General features: G+C 43.5%; 1 protein-coding gene across 2 annotated transcripts in view; it reads left to right on the forward strand.

The window, feature by feature from the left end:
• Nucleotides 1-20106, forward strand: part of ACAD11 (acyl-CoA dehydrogenase family member 11) — a 219130-nt gene that overhangs the window by 185866 nt on the left and 13158 nt on the right. For both annotated transcript variants that reach the window (XM_073630360.1, XM_073630361.1), the window contains exons 17-18: nt 3575-3729; nt 9048-9164. In XM_073630360.1, coding sequence (XP_073486461.1) covers nt 3575-3729; nt 9048-9164 — 272 coding nt within the window. The remainder of the gene's footprint in view (nt 1-3574; nt 3730-9047; nt 9165-20106) is intronic.

Genomic DNA, 20106 nt, shown 5'->3' on the forward strand with positions numbered 1-20106 from the left:
GTAGTAGCTCGTGCACTAGGGTGCACGGTACTGTGTACACCAACAGAAGTGTAATAACAACTATGGGTGTACTGTATTGTGTACACCAGCAGAAAAATAGTAGCAACTGCACTATGGGTGCACGGTACTGTGTACACCAACAGAAGTGTAATAACAACTATGGGCGTACTGTATTGTGTACACTACCAGAAAAGTAGTAGCAACTGCACTATGGGTGCACAGTACTGTTTACTGTGTACACTGCCTGAAGTATATTAGAAAAAGTACACCAGGAACGGCCTGCAGTCAGATATAGCTAAACTGCATACAGTGGATATATATAAATAAATATATATATATATATAGACAAGACTGTATATATATATATATATATATATATATATATATATATATATATATATATATATATATATATTAAATACACTGCAATTAACTGAATAACCTGCCTGCTCAATCTAAATGACTCTCTCTCTGTCCACGCCAACAACACACTACATGGGGCCGACGCCAGCCTTATATAGTGTGGGGCGTGGACAATTATGGCTCTCTTAGCTGAGGGCGCTGGGATTGGCCAAAGCATGCAGGTCATGGTGCATGTTTTGGCCAATCATCATACAGCAATGCACTGCACTCTCGCAGTGCATTATGGGCCGTTACCCGCCGCTCGAATTTGGCGCGAACAGCCCATAATGTTCGGTTTTCAACAAACGGGCGAACAGCCAATGTTCGAGTCGAACTCATGTTCAACCCGAACAGAAACTCATACCTAGTGATAATTAATAAATGGCTTCATGTGATTGCTATCCTTAATTAAAAGACAGTTTTTGGCATGATCAGTCATATTTTCAATATTAATGCCAAAATTTCACAATTTCTGCCAGGGTATGCAAACTGTATATACAGCCTAAGGATGTCAAGCATGTTCATTTTGGATATTTGTGACCAGAATTCATCTGTTTTTACTTAAACAGATCCTGGTCCCTTAAAGCAGATTACACAGCACAGTGCTTGCGCTGTGTAATCTGTCCCCCTCTAAACTGTAAAAAAAAACCCCTGAACCTGGCACTTCCTGTTTGCCCTCTCTAAACAGACCACGAAAATCAGGGTTACTCCGCCCTGATCACCGTGGCCAAAGTAAGTCCCTCCGCCATACGTATCTGTCCCCTCTGCTCTCCTCTCTCCCCCCTCACCCCCTCCTTCCTGCCTGTCAACTCCTTTTGTGTCTGTCTCCGGCCCCGCCTCCAACCCCCCCCCCCCGTCGCTAGGCTGGCATTGCACACTATGTCAGTAGTTTTAGAAAAAGAGTGTTGTAAATAGAAAATTTGAGCTGTTTTCAGGCCGGTCATGTGACTCGCAGCCACTTTACAGCTCCGATACAGGGCTTCTGTGAAGAAGACGAGCGGCCTTGTGAGCTCCCCAGCTGACATCAGAGGGAGATCACAGCCCTTCCCGCAGAAGCAATCCATTGGAGCTGTAAAGCAGCCGCAAGTGATGTGACTGGCCTGAAGACAGCTCAAATTAGGTATTTAGAACACTCGTTTTTTTAAACTACTGACATAGTGTGCTATGCAAGCCTCTGATAGATGGTCTGGCATAGTTTTATATAGAAGGGTTAACAAGCCCTTTAATTGGATGCACTGGATATGGTTGACAAAGAAATACTGAGAGTCAAGTACTCTGCTGCACAGTATCTCAGTATACAGGTGTGGGCACTGCTGGCCAGTTTGGATGCTACTGTTGTGTCATTTTGCTACTTATGCCAGCCTTTGATACATCTATTGAGGTCTTGCATGGTCAGGCAGTTTCATTTTCAAGTATAAAACAAGAAAACAGAGTAATGCTCTTACCAAGGGATAAAAAATGTATGCACAATAATTACACAGCAGCAATACAATAAAATAGAAAATAAGCACTTGGCTTTTTACCTGTCATTGCAGAAGAGAATTATGTAAAAGTCTAAAATGGCAGATCTGGTGGTTCAATCATCCATCAATAGAAATCCTTTGTCGCTAATCTAGATAAAACATTGTTTATTGCCCAGGGGTGTCCCCATTACAGCTGTGAGTTAAGATGCTTGCTCTTGGCCAACTCTATTGATTTAGCAGAGTTGGATGGATTTTATCTAATTATTGTGGATACATTATGTCATCCCTTGATGAACACAGGGGTAACTTGCTTTGCTTTATTTTATACAGTGAGATGCAAATATGTGTTTAGGACTGCAGCAGCTACTATTTTATGACAAAACAAAACCCCATTTGTTCTATGTTTATGTTCATGCTGGCCTTTTAAAGACAGGAATATACAGTGCCTTGCAAATGTATTGACCTCCCTTTTACCTATTTTGTTACATTACAGCCTTTAGTTACAGGGTTTTTTTTAATCTGAATTATATGTGATGGATCAGAACACAATAGTCTAAGTTGGTGAAATAGCTCTGGTGCAACCAATTACCTTCAGAAGTCACATAATTAGTTAAATGATGTCCACCTGTGTGCAATCTAATGCCCCGTACACATGAGCGGAAATTCCGCCAGCAAAAGTCCGATGAGAGCTTTTGGTCGGAAATTGCGACTGTGTGTATGCTCCATCGGACTTTTGCTGGCAGAATTCCAGCAAATGATTGTGAGCAGGTTCTCTATTTTTCGGTCGGAAAAAGTTCCTATGCGAAAATGCGTTCGTCTGTATGCAATTCGGAAGCGCAAAAAAATCACGCATGTTCGGAAACAATTCGACGCATGCTCTGAAGCATTGAGCCTATACGGTTTAGGAGATATCCCCTGTATTTGGATGTGCCGACATCATCGGTACATGCGCACTGAAGCAATGGCAGTACGTGCAGTTGCTTCAGTTAGACTGTGCCGTTACTGGTGGCTCCCTCGTGCATGTGCGGGAGTGACGACATCACGGCTCCGGCCAATCACAGCGCCGGAGCCCGCCATACCCGGAAATAACTCCAGGAGCGATGTCGGTCGCCGGGTACGAGAACGGCTGTGGGGGCTTTGATCTCAGATAAGTAATTCATAATGAGCTAGTATGCTATGCATACTAGCTCATTATGCCTTTGTCTTGCGGGTTTGTTTTTTTTTGTTTAGTTTTTCTAGGGTTTACAACCACTTTAACCCCTTCACGCCTAAGGGTAAAACAAATGTTAATGCCTAAGCACAATTTAGCAATTTTGACATTTATTAGTAAAACCGTTTCAAGACAAATTGGGCTTTCATTTGGTGGTAAATGGATATGGGTATCTCCTGATTTTGCCAAAGGTAGGGGTGAACGTGACCACACCTGGGGGACCGGTGGTAGAAAAAGCATGGTGCCATCAACAGAAGGCTGATATTTTTAGCGAGGAAGCCTCTTTTTGATGTGCTATGAAAGTGCTGCAAGGCTTTCAGACTAGGTGTATCATCATAGAGGGTAGTCTGCACTTTCACTTTGCATGCCTTCAATGTTTGGAGTGCTGGTCTGGTCTCTCTTATGAGGAGAAAGGGGGTGACAACAGCAGCAGTAAAATAGCATGAAAAATGAAAAGCCATTGTATGCTGTTTTATGTGTACATCTTTCTCAATTTCAGGTGAGGACAGGGGATTTGAGATCGCCCAGGGACGTCTAGGACCTGGTCGCATTCATCACTGCATGAGGTGCATTGGAGCTGCAGAGAGTGCCCTCCAACTGATGTGTGCCAGAGCTGCCCAGAGGCAGACCTTTGGGAAAAAGCTGTATCATCATGTAAGTATGTGTGGTAATTGTGGCTTGACAGATGTTTGTATGTGTCATTGTTTGAAGTGATGTCAATACTCTTTCTGCTTAAAAAAGATGGATGTGATTCCTTGGCATACACCTTCAGAATGAATACATCCTGTTTATTGCATTTGCCAGACAAGTTATTGTGAATATTATGTCCTGTTTCCAACACACAAAGGGAGAAGTCCAGCCATGATAAAATCTACTACCTATCCTAAACAATAATATTATTATGGATATTTGTATAGTGTCTTAAATTTTTACATTGCTTTACATACTGTACATTGACATCAGTCTATATTCCCAAGGGGCTTACAAACTAAGGTCTCTATTTCACGTGCACATATACTAGGACCAATTTAGGTAGGAACCAATTACCCTACCAGCATGTCTTTGGTGTGTGGGAGTGAACCAGAGAACCTGGTCAGGACATGGCAAGGACATTCAAACTCCACGCACATGTGTACTGGTTTAGATTCAGTCCAAGGGCCTGAGCACTGCTGGGCACAAGTGCTAACCACTAAGGCATTGTGCTGCCCAATATCAGGTGATGAACACCATTTTGCTTGTGAGTTAAGACTGGGGCATATTCTACCACACTTGAAAAATCACAAACTAGAAAACCTTTTCTCACCATATACATGTATATCTCACAAAAGTGAGTACACCCCTCACAGTTTTGTAAATATTTTATTATATCTTTTCATGTGACAACACTGAAGAAATGACACTTTGCTATAATGTAAAGTAGTGAGTGTACAGCTTGTATAAAAGTGTAAATTAGCTGTCCCCTCAAAATAACTCAATACACAGCCATTAATGTCTAAACCGCTGGCAACAAAAGTGAGTACACCCCTAAGTGAAAATGTCCAAATTGAGCCCAAAGTGTCAAAATTTTGTGTGGCCACCATTATTTTCCAGCACTGCCTTAAGCCTCTTAAGGCCCATACACACTATTAGATTTTCTGCAGATTTTTGTCTTCAGATTTACCAAAACCATATAATATGAGGTCACACCTTGAGTTTCAATTTGCATGCAATCAGGCAGGCCCTTGCACTACATTGTTTTGGTAAATCCGAAGACAAAAACCTGCAGAAAATCTAAAAGTGTGTATGGGGCCTTAGGCATGGAGTTCACCAGAACTTCACAGATTGCCACTGGTGTCCTCTTCCACTCCTCCATGACGAAATCACGGAGCTGGTGGATGTTAGAGACCTTGCACTCCTCCACCTTCCATTTGAGGATGCCCCACAGATGCTCAATATGTTTTAGGTCTGGAGACATGCTTGGCCAGTCCATCACCTTTTTTCCTCAGCTTCTTTAGCAAGCCAGTGGTCGTCTTGGATGTGTGTTTGGGGTCTTTATGTTGGAATACTGCACTGTGGCCCAGTCTCCGAAGGAAGGGGATCATGCCCTGCTTCAGGATGTCACAGTACATGTTAGCATTCATGGTTCCCTCAATGAACTGTAGCTCCCCAGTGCTGGCAACACTCATGCAGGCCCAGACCTTGACACTCCCACCACCGTGCTTGACTGTAGGCAAGACGCACTTGTCTTTGTACTCCTCACCTGGTTGCCGCCCCACACGCTTGACACCATCTGAACCAAATAAGTTTATCTTGGTCTCATGGCATGGACATGGTTCCAGTAATCCATGTCCTTAGTCTGCTTGTCTTCAGCAAACTGTTTGCAGGCTTTCTTGTGCATCATCTTTAGAAGAGGCTTCCTTCTGGGACAGGCTGACCCCCCACCCCTTCAACCTCTGCAGCAGTGCTGGCAGCACTCATACGTCTAATTCCCAAAGACAACCTCTGGATTTGACGCTGAGCACGTGCACTCAACTTCTTTGGTCAACCATGGCGAGGCCTGTTCTGAGTGGAACCTGTTCTGTTAAACTGCTGTATGGTCTTGGCCACTGTGCTGCAGCTCAGTTTCAGGGTCTTGGCAATCTTCTTATAGCCTAGGCCATCTTTATGTAGAGCAACAATTCTTTTTTTCAGATACTCATAGAGTTATTTGTCATGAGGTGCCATGTTGAACTTCCAGTGACCAGTATGAGAGAGTGAGAGCGATAACACCAAAATTTACACCTGCTCCCAATTCACACCTGAGATCTTGTAACACTAACAAGTCACATGACACTGGGGAGGGAAAATGGCTAATTGGGCCCAATTTGGACATTTTCACTTAGGGGTGTACTCACTTTTGTTGTCAGTGATTTAGACATTAACGGCTGTGTGTTTAGTTATTTTGAGGGGACAGCAAATTTACACAGTTATACAAGCTGTACACTCACTACTTTACATTGTAGCAAAGTGTCATTTCTTCAGTGTTGTCACATGAAAAGATATAATAAAATATATATCACTTTTGTAAGATACTGTACATATACTCAGTGCTGGCATCAGTTACCATATTAGGGTATAATGGCTGATACTTATACTTCAGCAGTTGCTCTCTCTTCATAATCTCCCAGAACTAAATTTTAAAGAGATTTGCAGATGAGATGTTATGAGTGTAGAACTAAACTCTATCTGATTGCAACAAACTGAAAAGGCTATTTAATTAATTTTCAATATTCATAGCAAAGCATACTCACCTATTCATGTCTCCATGCTTTATTTTGAAAGAGAATCATTTTGAGAAACACCCCCTAGCATTTCTAGTTGCAGCCATCTTGATTAAGGGTAGATGATTCATGTTGGATTTACTTCCTGGAATCCATCTGCCCTTAGCTCAGGCACACACGCAGGAGGGTGTGCTTAGCTGAGAAAGCTCCTCCTCTCCTCCATATAAAAGAAAAAATGCCCATGAAGACTCCTGGGATGTATGACATCATTTTTTGCCTAGGCCAGAAACCAGAAAGCAGCTGAAGACATTTAAAAAAAAGTTAAAATGAGTAAATGAGTTTAGTTTAATTTTAAGGGATTTGGATGCACCTCTTCCCACTTACCATCTTATTCTAGTTTTAGGGTCTTAAAACCTGCATTATATACTCATTCCAAAATTGGCAAAAAAAAAAAAAAAGCTTTGATAAGTTAAGACATTGTATTCAAATAACAGAGCTGATATGTGTACTTTACATCTTTTGTTTTCTCTATACCAGCCTTTCTGAACCTTTTCAACACAGAGGTACGCTTGAAATACTGTAACTTTCAGGTCTCAGGGAACCCCTGCTAATTATTACTATATCTACAACTCATAATTAATTAGTATGATGGTCAGTGGGAAAAATGCACCTTACACTTGTGGTCATTGGGACTAATTACCCTGTTATAGATAGCTAAAAAGATCAATGGTGTCAGTGGGAACTTATTTGAGAGGCAGAAATTGCTCATTGCTCAAGGAACCCCTAGCAACCTCTGGAGGAGCCCTAGTTGAGAAACACTGCTCTATACTATCCACCAAGCATTTTTGACACCTGGTAGGATTTCTAGAATAAGGCCCCTTTCACACAGGCGATTCGATCGGGTCAGTTTTTCAGACGGACCTGATCGGATGTTCTATGTATCTCTTTGGACCGGTCGGTGTAAACGGACTTGTGTCTGTTTACACTCGCCAACTCCAATCTGATCTGCTAAAAATAAACGGAAGAGGATCCATCCTCCTCCATATAGGTGGATCGGATCAGAGGTAGTTGGATGAAACCGACAGCCAGTCCGTTTACACCTGAACGCTAATAGAGCAGAGCGGGCTCAGTCCATGTCTGCTTTGCATAAACTGAGTGGGCACAAACCTGTCATCTGCCTGCTCTGCTTTTCTCAGCAGGGGATCAGCGAACAGATCCCCTGCGGAGCAAAGTGGATGCATCCCGTGTGAAATGGACCTAATAGAGTTTGATATACCTGTATATGTTTCTCATCAGAATTTAAGATACATTAAAAAAGTTGCTGACTTATGGCATGTTGTTTGGCAGTGCCCCTCTATATCAGCATATTAAAAGACAATTATTGACTTACTATCTAATTTGCTACAACCCATGGTACCAGCTACTCCTTTGATATGGCAAAGGAGGATACAGGGCAGACTTGTAAATTATGGGGTATCATGTGCAAACTCAAAGTCACCGATCTTTAACAATACATGAGCCCTGTTAGGTATAATGCAGAGCTTGATAGATTTCTCAGACAAGGATGCCCCGGTGTTTTGCTCAGACTCTGCAAATTATACAGCACTTGTCCTATATGTAACCTGAATGTAATTAAACGGCCAAAATTTGTCAATTACTATTATTTGTAATACAAAAAGCAGTGATATTATGATAAATGTTATAACCTATAGCAACCAAAAAGAAAACGGTTTTTACTTTTGGGCTACAGTAGGTGCAAGTCTGTTTTTTTTACTTTTTTTCTGCCTTATTGATAAGCTCATATTTCTGCTTTTTCACTCTTTTTTTTTTTTGCTTTGATAAGAATATTTTTCTGCTCAGCTCAGTCATAGTCTAGGATGGAGGCAGCATACATGCTTTCAAAATATTTCTGCTTATCTTTTCTTCCTTGTGTTAGGGAGCACAGTATAATGTAGTTACTGATAAGAGTTTGTGCTTTGTGTGTACAGAAATGTCTGTTGCTTGTTCCTTTTTTAAGTCTTATGCCGTGTACACACGGTCGGACTTTTCGACCGTACTGGTCAGACGGGCGACGACGGACAATCCGATCGTGTGTGGGCTCCACTGGACCTTTAGCTGACTTTTCCAGCCGCAAATCTGACAGACTTTAGATTTGGAACTTGCTTCAAATCTTTACGTCGTAACTCCACCGGACCCAGAAATCCACTAGTCTGTATGCTAGTCCGACGGACAAAAACCGACGCTAGGGCAGCTATTGGCTACTGGCTATCAACTTCCTTATTTTAGTCCGGTGTACGTCATCACGTACAAATCCGTCGGACTTTTGTGTGATCGTATGTAGTTAAGTCCGTTCGTTAGAAAGTCCGCCGCAAGTCTGCCAAAAGTCAGTCGAAAATCTGTCGGACGGGCCGTCGGACTTTTTTAGTCGAAAAGTCCGACCGTGTGTACGCGGCATTAGAATGTAAAATAAACATTACTTAGCTTTAGTGAAGCTCCCATGATTTTGCACTTCCTGGAAATGTTTGATATCAATGCAAACTACTCCATTTCTTATAAAACTTTATTTAGGATTCCATAAGAAAAAACAGATGTCACAGTGTGATAAAGGAAGCTAAACAGACAATTTAGAGGTGTTCAGTTTCCTGCTAGGAACTATTTATTGTTCTTCCACCTTATTATTACAGGATAACCATGTATCCATATAAACATTTGTGGTTTCTTTTCTTTACCCAGGAAGTGGTCGCACACTGGATAGCCGAAAGCCGCATTGCTATTGAGCAAGCTAGATTGCTGACACTGAGAGCAGCCAAAGCCATAGACACAGTCGGCAGTGCCCGGGCTCGAAAAGAGGTACAGAACCTAAATATTTGATTCAGCTTCAGATGCATAATACACCAGAATTCACATTTTGTAAATAATAACTATTTCAGATTCCTGTTTATTATTTTGTTTTTTATTTATATTCTGCAGAATTTATATAGTGCCAACAGTTTGCACAGTGCTTTTCATAATATAGGAAGACAGTACTGTTACAATACAGTTAAAAAATAATTGGATAAGGAGGGTCCTGTTTGTGAGAGCTTACAATTTAAAGTTTGCCATTAGGTGTTTAACATTTGAATCTGACCTTCGTCCAGGAATTTGACTTCCTCTCTTCTGACTCCCCCCTGACCTGGACTAATTTTAATCCATCCATGGCCATCTTTACAGAAAAAGAAAAAAATGTTTATTCAAAACAATGAATACTTTTTAAAAATGTAACAGTCCTTGCTACCTAAATCCCGTGATCTCACGATTGCGCAAATATGCCACAGGACCTGGCAGAGACCCACAGTGTTTCTGCACATGTGCAAAATCCTGCTAAAACCCCCATGTAAGTGCAGAAACCAGCAGGTGTCTGTCAATCTATAGGACCTGGCAGATACCTGCAGCATCCCTGCACATGGGCGGGGGTTAGTGGGATTTCAAGGATGCGTAGACATGTCTAAAGTTGTTTGTCAGGTCCTATAGATCCGGTGGTATGTCTGTGCGTGTGTAGGATATCTGTCAGAGTTTGTGGTGCAAAAGCAGAGCCACAAAGGAGGACTTTGGACTGGAAAGAGGGAAACACTCCACTTTATGGACTAATAAGTATATATTATTTTATTTACACATAGGAATGATTAATGTACATTAAAATACAACTTTTACTAGTTAGGGTGGATTTTCTCTTTAGCAGCTGTGCTTATCAGTAGCCCCTGCCACTACATGTAGTTTAGAGGTTACAGTCTCCAAGAGCTTTCCAAAAGCCTAGAATATACGGGCTGAATATCGGGTGGCATTCGGCTGGTGTGTACGGCAGCCGGTCCGACAGAAGACTTCTGTAGAAGGGGCATGACCGAAAAAAGGTCTGCTGATCGTCATCCAATCTGCGTTCTCAGCCAATGGCTGAGAGTGCTGACCGATGCGTTCTGGCGGGGAGCATTACTCCTGTCAGAACACAGCAGCACAGAAGGGGAGATCGCTGTACTAACAATGCATAATTAGTACAGCAGCTCCTCCTAGGCTGTCAGTTCTTTTTTGTTCAGCCCACTGGGTTGAATGAAAAAAAAATAGTAGTGTGTACTAGGCAACAGTGCCTGATGGAAGTCTAGGTGGTTTAAAGCTGTGACACTCCATTATTGCCATAATAACACAAATGAAATGCTAAAAGATATAATAAAATTCCAGTAAAAATGAACAGGTGCTCACATAGGAGGCCTCTCTGTATTATTACGCCAGGTAGCTCAAATTACTGAGAAAATGATCCCTTATTATGGACTATCTCTTTAAATTGCAACTGTGCTTTGCCCATGGCAAAGGGCCATAGGCAAAGCAATAATTTCTCTTTAATGACAGCCCCTTCCTGCATATACTTGTCTCAGGGAGAAATACTGCTACTTATGAGTATAGGGGATCAGGTGAGTTTGGGGGAGCATGTTAGTCCTCCTTCTACCCCCCTCATGACTTCACTGGTGCTTTCTGTTTGCCTGCTTAGGCACCAGGGCCATTACATGGGCAGGAATAGAGTGCTTAGGTTTGTGAAAGCTGTAACTAGTATGAACTTGGAGCTTACACTTTAACCTTGCTTATGGCAGTGGAAGAGTGAAGGGAATGTTAATTAAAACTGCTTCAGAGCCTGGCTTTAAAGCAAACCTAATGCTTTGCCCTGCATAGCCAAAGCACGTGTTTCATTTAATGCAAAACCTGTGCTGAGAGCAATGTAAAGAATACTACCTCTGATCTTTGTATGAAAATACTAGCCATCTGTCATTCTGGTCCTTTAACTTTATTACTTTCTTAAGTCACAAAGAATGCCTTCTATTACCATTGTTTACACTGATAGTATTCTCTTCACATTTAAAGCAGAGCTCCACCCAAAAGGGGAAGCTCCACTTGTTCGCTCCACTGCCACCTGTCAAAACCAGGTACTCGCTCCCACTTCCAGGTAAGATCGCCGCACAGCAATCTACAAAATTTTACGGCCCCTCTTTCTCCCCCCACACTGTCTTCTGGGAGACACACAGGTCCCAGAAGACAGCGGGACCATTCAAAAAGCGCAGCACGACTAAAGGCTTCACTTCCTGTTTCCCTTAGTGAAGATGCCGGCGCCTGCACCCAAAGCTGATTGATGAATTGGCTAGGTGTGCCCACATCACGGGATACCTAGACAGGTAAGTGTCCTTATATTAAAAGTCATCAGCTACAGTATTTGTAGCTGTTGACTTTTATTTTTATTTTTTTACAAGTTGGAACTCCGCTTTAATCAAGCTATGCAGTTTTCAGAGTTTAAATATTTATGGTTTTAAAGTAGAAAGTCCAAATGGCCAGCCTGTACTGTGTAGGGCTAGTCCAGGGTTTGCATCCTCCAGTGCTCCTGTGTGCTGTGTGAAGAACGGCGTGTCAATGGGGTTGATTTACTAAAGGCAAATCCACTCTGCACTACAAGTGCACTGAAAGTGCACTTGGAAGTGCAGTCGCTGTAAATCTGAGGGGAACATCTGAAATGAGGGGAAGCTCTGCTGATTTTATCATCCAATCATGTGCAAGCTAAAATGCTGTTTTTTTATTTTCCTTGCATGTCACCCTCAGATCTACTGTGACTGCACTTCCAAGTGCACTGTCAAGTGCACTTGCAGTTCACTTGTAGTGCAAAGTGGATTTGCTCTTCATATATAACCCCCAGTGTGTCAATGCCCTCCAGTCAGTATTGGTTGAACTAGATGGACTTGTGTCTTTTTTCAACCTGACTATGTAACGGCTCTCTGAGCTCTAACTTAGGCCCCATACACACTATTAGATTTTCTGCAGATTTTTGTCTTCAGATTCCCCAAACCATATAATATGAGTTCAAACCTTAAGAGTATCAATTTGTATGCAATCAGGCAGGCCCTTGCACTACATGTTTTGATAAATCTGAAGACAAAAATCTGCAGAAAATCTAAAAGTGTGTATGGGGCCTTAGGCATGGAGTTCACCAGAACTTCACAGGTTGCCACTGGTGTCCTCTTCCACTCCTCCATGACGACATCACGGAGCTGGTGGATGTTAGAGACCTTGCACTCCTCCACCTTCCATTTGAGGATGCCCCACAGATGCTCAATATGTTTTAGGTCTGGAGACATGCTTGGCCAGTCCATCACCTTTTTTCTGTGTGTATAGGGTCTTAGGCTGGCCATGCATGAGTTGAATTCCAAAAGAGTTTTCTTTTTCAAAAATTTTTTCTAAGAATTTTCGTTCAAATTTTGCACCATTAGTGGGGCCGCAGCAACGGACAATTTTCATGTGGTCATTGAATTTGAGTGATTAGGCATGTTGTAAATTTTTTGAAAAACAAACGATTTTCTAATCAATGATGGAAGAATTTTGTGAGAAATATAATCGAAAAAGAAATTCGTATGAGCACAAGAAAAGAAGATTCCCAGCCACGAAAATTATTTTCTGTAGCAACATGAGGTGAAATTGAAGGCTTGGTTGGTCGAATTTCAAAATCAGTGGTGGCACCATCAGATAACAAAATGCACAAAATTTCTGATTTTCGAAAGAAAATTCGTTCAGAATTCGACCCATGTATGGCCTGTATTCAGCTATCCGCCCCCTGCTTTTCAGAGCTGGGAGATCCTGTGTAAAGTCTGTACTTTGGATGTAGGGGAAAGACAGATAATAGATAAAAACAGATAGATAAACAGGCACAATTGATGTAGGAGGATTGGTTTCATCACTGTGGATCACCTGAGGCCAGTCACTTCACTGGGTATATGGAAGGGTTTACAAACACTTACATTTTTGGCATGCTTTTTTTTTGTTTTTGTTTGTTTTTTTTTTAAGGGTACTTTTATTGAATTTTTCAAGCATTACAACTGTAATCTTAGACAAAGCAACTGAAAGCTTCAGCAGGCCAAACATGGCAGTACATCGAGACACAGTTCAGAAAAAAGTAGTAGTAACAGGAATATCTCTAGTTGTCTATACAATATCATCCAAAAATACAGGGGGACCAAAAAGTGATCCCAATGTAGATAAAGCTAAACAAACATCTGTACAGAAAATAGAAATGCACATGTGCACATAACAACTCTTAACCACTTCAATACCAGGCACTTAGACACCTTCCTACCCAGGCTAATTTTCAGCTTTCAGCGCTGTAGCAATTTGAATGACAATTGCGCGGTCATACAAACCCAAACACATTTTTTATCATTTTGTTCCCACAAATAGAGCTTTCTTTTGGTGGTATTTGATCACCTCTGCGATTTTTACTTTTTGCGCAACAAATAAAAAAAGACCAAAAATTTTGAAAAAAAAACAAGTTTTTCTATGTTTCTTTAAAAATTTTTTGTAAATAAGTATGTTTTCTTCTTCAATGACGGGCACTGATATGGCTGCACTGATGGGCACTCATAGGTGGCACTCGTAGGCGGCACTGATGGATACTTATGGGTGGCACTGATGGGTACTTATGATTGGCACTGATAGGTGGCACAGATGGGCACTGATAGGTGGGCATGGATGGGCACTGATAGGTGGCACTGATGACACTGATGGGTGGCATTGCTGGGCATTACTGATGTAATGTGTTACATAATGGTGTCAGTCAGTGCCCATTTGTGAGCACTGATTGGCACAGATTGGGCATTCATTTGCACATGTGGATGGCCATGGGGTACAAACCTGGCCATCCACAAGTTGCCCTCTTCCCTGGTGGTCCTGGCGGCTTCCCTGGTGGTCCAGTGTGGGCATCCGAGGTGGGGCTGCGCTGATAAACAATCAGCGCAGACCCCCCCCCGTCAGGAGAGCCGCCGATCGGCTCTCCTCTACCCACGTCTGTCAGTCTGGCTTTTCCTGTTTACATCGTGATCAGCCGTGATTGGACACGGCTGATCACGTGGTAAAGAGCCTCTGTCGGAGGCTCTTTACCGAGATCGGTGTAGCGGTGTGTCAGACTGACACATCGCACCACCAATCGTGGCGATGCGTGCCGCCACAAGCACGCGGCGGCTGTTATCCTGAAGGACGTCATATGACACCCAGTCAGGATAACTGAACCACCGCCCGGCCGTCATTTTGCTATAGACCAGGCGGGAAGTGGTTAATCAATAGCAACACACTTGCCTGGGCATGCTGTCACAATATATTATTCCGGAGCAACCATATCTTTGGAATATAACCAGAGGGACCAAACTTTAATGTTGCATGCTTTAAAACTAGGTATCCATTTAAAAATACCACGTTCACAGGGTCAAAACGATTTCACGACTTTCCTTGTGAGCAAACAGCACTGCCACCCTGTGAAAAATGACAGATCTACCAGCAAAATCAACAGGCAATAAAACCATGTTACAGGGGGGTTCAAGCATGTATGTATGTGTATTTTTAATGGGGTTGATTTACTAAAGGAAAATATGCTATGCACTGCAAGTGCACTTGCTCCAGAGCTTAGTAAATGAGGTAAAGCTTCTCAACTTTGAAAAGAATACTTAAAGTGTTACTAAACCCACAACAGTAAAATCTGTCTGTATATGCAGAATAGCATGCTTGTTTTACTCACTGTGGAACTTTAGGGGTTAATCCTCTGCATTGTGTAAAAAGGCTGCTTTATCCTGTATGCACAGATCCTCCCCCTCCTGCAATGTCTACCTTGGAAAGAACAGGCAAGGTAGCCAACCTCAACCTGCACATGCTCAGTTGAGTCAGTTTTACATACAGTTTCTTGTTCTCAGAGATAGCCAGGTCACATGATATTGACATCACACATGTGGGCATGTATACAGGCTAAAAATCTCCATCTTCCTGAACTCTCAGCACTGTAGAAACTGTGCAGTTTATGTAACCGTGGTATACAGATCATTCAAAAAGGTAGATAGTGGCAATATTTTAATGTAAAAAGAAGATTTATAAGCTGTGGGCACTGTGGGAGGGGGCAGATGAACTATTTTCATATTACTGGGTTTAGTAACACTTTAAAGTGATACTAAAGTCTCGTTCATTTGTGTTTAAAAATAATAAACATGTCATACTTACCTGCACTGTGTAATGGTTTTGCACAGAGGAGCATTCTCTGGTCCCTCTTTGGTGCTCCTGGCCCCTCCCTCCTGCCGAGTGCCACCAAAGCAAGCAGCTTGCTATGAGGGCACCCAAGCCCAGCCACAGCTCCCTTTGTCCATTCAGACACGGAGCTGTGGCTAGGCTCCGCCCCCTCTTTCTCCTCATTGGCTCACTGACTTTGACAGCAGCAGGAGCCAATGGCGCTCTGCTGCTTTCTTAGCCAATCAGGAGGGAGAGTCCCGGGCAGCCGAGTCTCTCCTGCAACATTGCTGGATAAAGATGGGCTCAGGTAAGTACTGGGGGGGCAGCTGCTTCACACAGAAGGTTTTTTTTATGTTTTTAGGGCTCTTGCACACAGGCTGACTTGGCAAGTACAGCATAACTGAAGCTGGATTTCCTCCACTTAGTCAGCCCAGGTACAGTGTACAGCCTGATATTCTATTTTTTGCAGACACTTGTACACTGTACTGGTATTTACAATAATATCACAGTATACACACGTGCAGCAGCATTCATTTTAAAGTGTAAGTTCACCTTTAAAAAAAAAAATGCGCATTTTTTTGCAGGTAGAAAGACGTGCATTTACAAAATTTTTTGTAGGAGCCTGGAAAGCATTGCACCAGCGATCAGCAGATCGTTCGTTCCATGCAGACCTCCTGCAGACTGTCAGTGTAAGCTCTCTGCCAGTACATCGTATGAGCAGGCAGTTTCACACTGACAGGCAGAATCAATGAACTACCATAGCACTTAAAAGTGCTGTGGTAGAGGTGCATGCACGGCAGCTCCCAAGATGACCGCGACCTTCTAGAGCTCCGCGACACTCCGGTCTACTAAAGCCCGCTGCAGCCTTCAGGACGTCTGCCCAAACACTGCCCTAGGACACAGCGGCAGGGGAACATACCAGGAACACTCCGATGGCCATGGCTTCGGCAAGGAGAAACCTCTCTTGCCAGCTGAATTCCACAGCTGGCCCGCTTAGCTATGCCAAAATGGCAGCCGCCTCTCCCAGAGGGAGAAACACTGACGCTGAGGCAGATGAATCCATAGTTGACCAGGATGCAGCTCCATTATCCAAGCCAGGTACAGTGAGTCTCCCGCACATGGTGGCACCCTCCCCCACATCCACTGAATCGCTGATAGGGAGGTCGATGGATGGGCTCCCGATTAGTCTTATGCATGATCCTTTAACAGGCCTAATTACTTGTGAGGGAGATACCTGTAACACAGCTCTAGTACCCACTGACTTTCCTTCTATGATGACAGCCTTCTCCCAGGTGCTATCCAGAAGTCTTGCACTAAATGCTGCCCAAATCACTTCATCCATGCACGCAGACCTGCAGGAATTGGATATGAGGGTTGAAGTCATTGAAAAAAATCAGATCAATCTGTAGCCAGAATAAATCAAAATTTGGCCAGAATTCAAGACATACAGGAACAACTAGAATCTGCACTAAGATAAGATAAAATGACCTGGAGAATAGGTTCAGACATTAGAACTTCAAGATAAGGGGTCTCCCTGAATCTGTGCAAGATGTCCAGCCAGCAGTTAAGGCCCTCATCAAAGGGCTCATTCCGGACATTTCTGAACATTGCCTGGAACTTGACAGAGCTCACAGAGCCTTACAGCCCCCCTGCTCAGATGGCCTCCCCAGGGACATTATAGTTAAACCTCATTTTTTCTCTGTCAAGGAGGAAGTGATGAGAAGATTGAGAATGGCTGACACCCTCACTATACAGGGTCATACAGTTCAGGTCTTTGCCGACCTTTCACCCTACACGGTACAAAATCGAAGATAACTTAACCCGCTACTTCAAATCCTACAACAGAAGGAGATAACCTACAGATGGTCATTCCCTCTCCGCCTGAACTTTGCCTATCGCAATAAAGGATATGGATTTTCATCCTTTGTGGAGGGTGAGCGGCTACTGCTCCACCTGGGCCTACTCTCACAAGAGCTTCAACCACCTCCACTCAACAAGGGACCCTCCTCGTCATCGAAACGTCCATCTCTAGCAAGCCCCCTGCAACCCACCTGGCTGACGCAACACTCCAAGAGCACCAAGGAGACACTACCACCATGATTTGACTGCTCGGTCTATTAAACCAGGGCCCTGGTTTGTGTCATTCTTTTCCAATTTGAACTGGGTTTTTCCCCATTCCCCTTTTATTACTGTTTTTACCACTGTATTTTTCCCTCCAGAATCCTAGCGCTTGCCATGACCAGTTCCTCCTCCCTTACCGTTACAGGGAGGTGGATCTGTTGGGCCTTCTTCTGGGGGGTGGGCAGGGGAGAAGGGACATGGAACATAGCCAACTGTGTTTCACTGTTTTGCACTAGTTGTCAAACCTTTAATCATCTCTTCTTCCCCCATTACGATTGCAATTCATTATGGTACATTCTATCAGATATGGAGCCTTTTAAAGGTCATAGTGTATTGCAGTACTGTATCTCGTATATTTCAGGGGCCTCGAGCCCTGCCACACGGCTGAGTGATATACGGCCTGTGGCCGAATCTAGTAATTAGTTCCCCCGTGCTGTGGTCCTTGGGAGGGGCCCTCTCATCAGAGCCGATTTCCCCAAGGGGTCTTCGTGAGCAGAGGAGGCTGCTCGGGAGGGGGGCCGGTTTGGACGGGGGGCCCGGTTTGGGTTTGTTTTCCCCTAAATTACTTATTCAATGGGTGTTCTGTTCAATTTACACTGTTAATGATTCTTCCCAGCGGAAGGACCGTAGTAGACACAGTGCGCCTCCTCTAGTCTTGCAGGTCATGACATGATGACATGACTCTCCCAAATTGTTCACTTCCTTAACCATATCTGGACTGATAGGAACGAGCCACCCCGTATGAGCAATGGTGTTCTAACATTATGGATCAGAGGGGAGGTATCTTGTTGATCTACTCTTCCTTGGCATGTAAAGAAGGCATCCCACCGTACGCCCAGGCATGGGAGATGGACACGGGGCACTCGTGGGATCCAGCTATATGGTCCCAAGCTTTCCAACGTTCCTATAAAGGTATCCTAAATGTCTCACTGATTGAAGCTAATATTAAGACCTAACGAGGGGGTACTATGTCCCTTCCAGGTTGGCAGTGATCTACCTACAGGCTTCCCCGCTGTGTTTCAGGGGATGCAAACTGGAAGACACAATGTTCCACATCTGGTGGACCTGTCCCCACATTAGGTCCTACTGGAACAAGGTATTTCATACGCTGAGTAAGATAATAGCCCTTACAATCTCACCAGATCCCACCATAGCCCTCTTAAACTGCAAAATCCCGATGATTTATAAACACATGCAAGCCATAACTTTTTACCACCTCCCGGGAGCTAAGATTACGCTCGCAAGGGCTTGGAAAAAACCCACCTTAATCAGGGCGGCTAAGAGGAAAATATCCTGGATTATGTCGCAATAACACCTAGTTGCGAAACTACAGGATAACCTTGAAAAATTTGAAGCTATCTGGGAACCCTGGGCATCTTATTGTATTATTTCCCTCTGCATCGCTAATGCTGCGTACACACGATCGGGATTTTGGTCAGAAAAAGATATGATGGCTTTTCCGACGGGATTCCGCTCAAGCTTGCCTTGCAAACACACGGTCACACAAAAGTTTGCTGAACTTTTGACCATCAAGAACGCGGTGACGTATAACACTACGACAAGCCGAGAAAATGAAGTTCAATGCTTCCGAGCATGCGTAGGACTTTTGCGCGTCAGAATTGCTACAGACGATCGCATTTTGAGAACATGCTCAATCTTTTGCTGGCTGGAATTCAGCCAGCAAAAGTCAGATGGAGCATACACACGTTGGCATTTTCCGTCAAAAAGTTCTCAACGGTCTTTTGCTGGCCGAATTTCTGATCATGTGTACGTGGCATAACAGATGATCGGACTCTCCTGGTCTCCTACTCTCCTCTTTTTTCTTACCCTCTCTTTACTCTCACTCTCAGGGACACTCTGTTCCCACTCTTCTCAACGTATGAGGGGGGTAATCACACCCCTCACATGTGAAGCGGAAAATGCTCCAAGTAGGCTAGTTTGCTAAGAATATGTCAGAAATTCTGTTTTCAAACCATCATACCAGATTGTGCCCCTAAATTGCACGCTACTGTGGCGCCCTGGGCTTGCAATATAGTCAGCCTGCCACAGGGTTAGAGATGGGGGGGTAGGCATGGGGCCCAGGAGGGGATAGGCACAACCACAGTGAGCTCCCATAGGGGTGGTGTACTGGGCAACTCCTGGGGCGGGTGGCTGTCCCCCCGTAAGGATCCCCAGGAAATACCTCAGTTTGGGGTCCAGGTATCTTGAATCAGGAGACAATAGGACAATCCCTTAGAAATGAGGGTTCTACCCTCACTGATCCAAAGGTGCCAGATTTATTGTCCTTGATTGAAGTTGATTTCTAGCCTATAGTTAATGGTCAATGTCAACTGCTATACACTTTAATGTTTGTAACTGTTACTTTTTGTGATTGTAGGCCATGTGGGCAGATGACACGAATGTCAACATATGTTTATGTTCTTCTTCTAAAACTCAATAAACATATTGAAATTAAAAAAAAAGTGCTGTGGTAGTTCATTGAGAACTACAAGCCGACATCCACAAAGGTACTTGTAGTTGACTTATTCACAGAAGTCTTTGAATGCATGAAGTGGGCATGTGGGTGGAGACCTGTATGGCAGCGCTCATTTCAAAAGTGTGGGGAGGCAAGTGGATGTCGGAATCG

The sequence above is a fragment of the Aquarana catesbeiana genome, linkage group LG05, assembly GCF_042186555.1.
Source record: "Aquarana catesbeiana isolate 2022-GZ linkage group LG05, ASM4218655v1, whole genome shotgun sequence".
Lineage (NCBI taxonomy): Eukaryota > Metazoa > Chordata > Amphibia > Anura > Ranidae > Aquarana > Aquarana catesbeiana.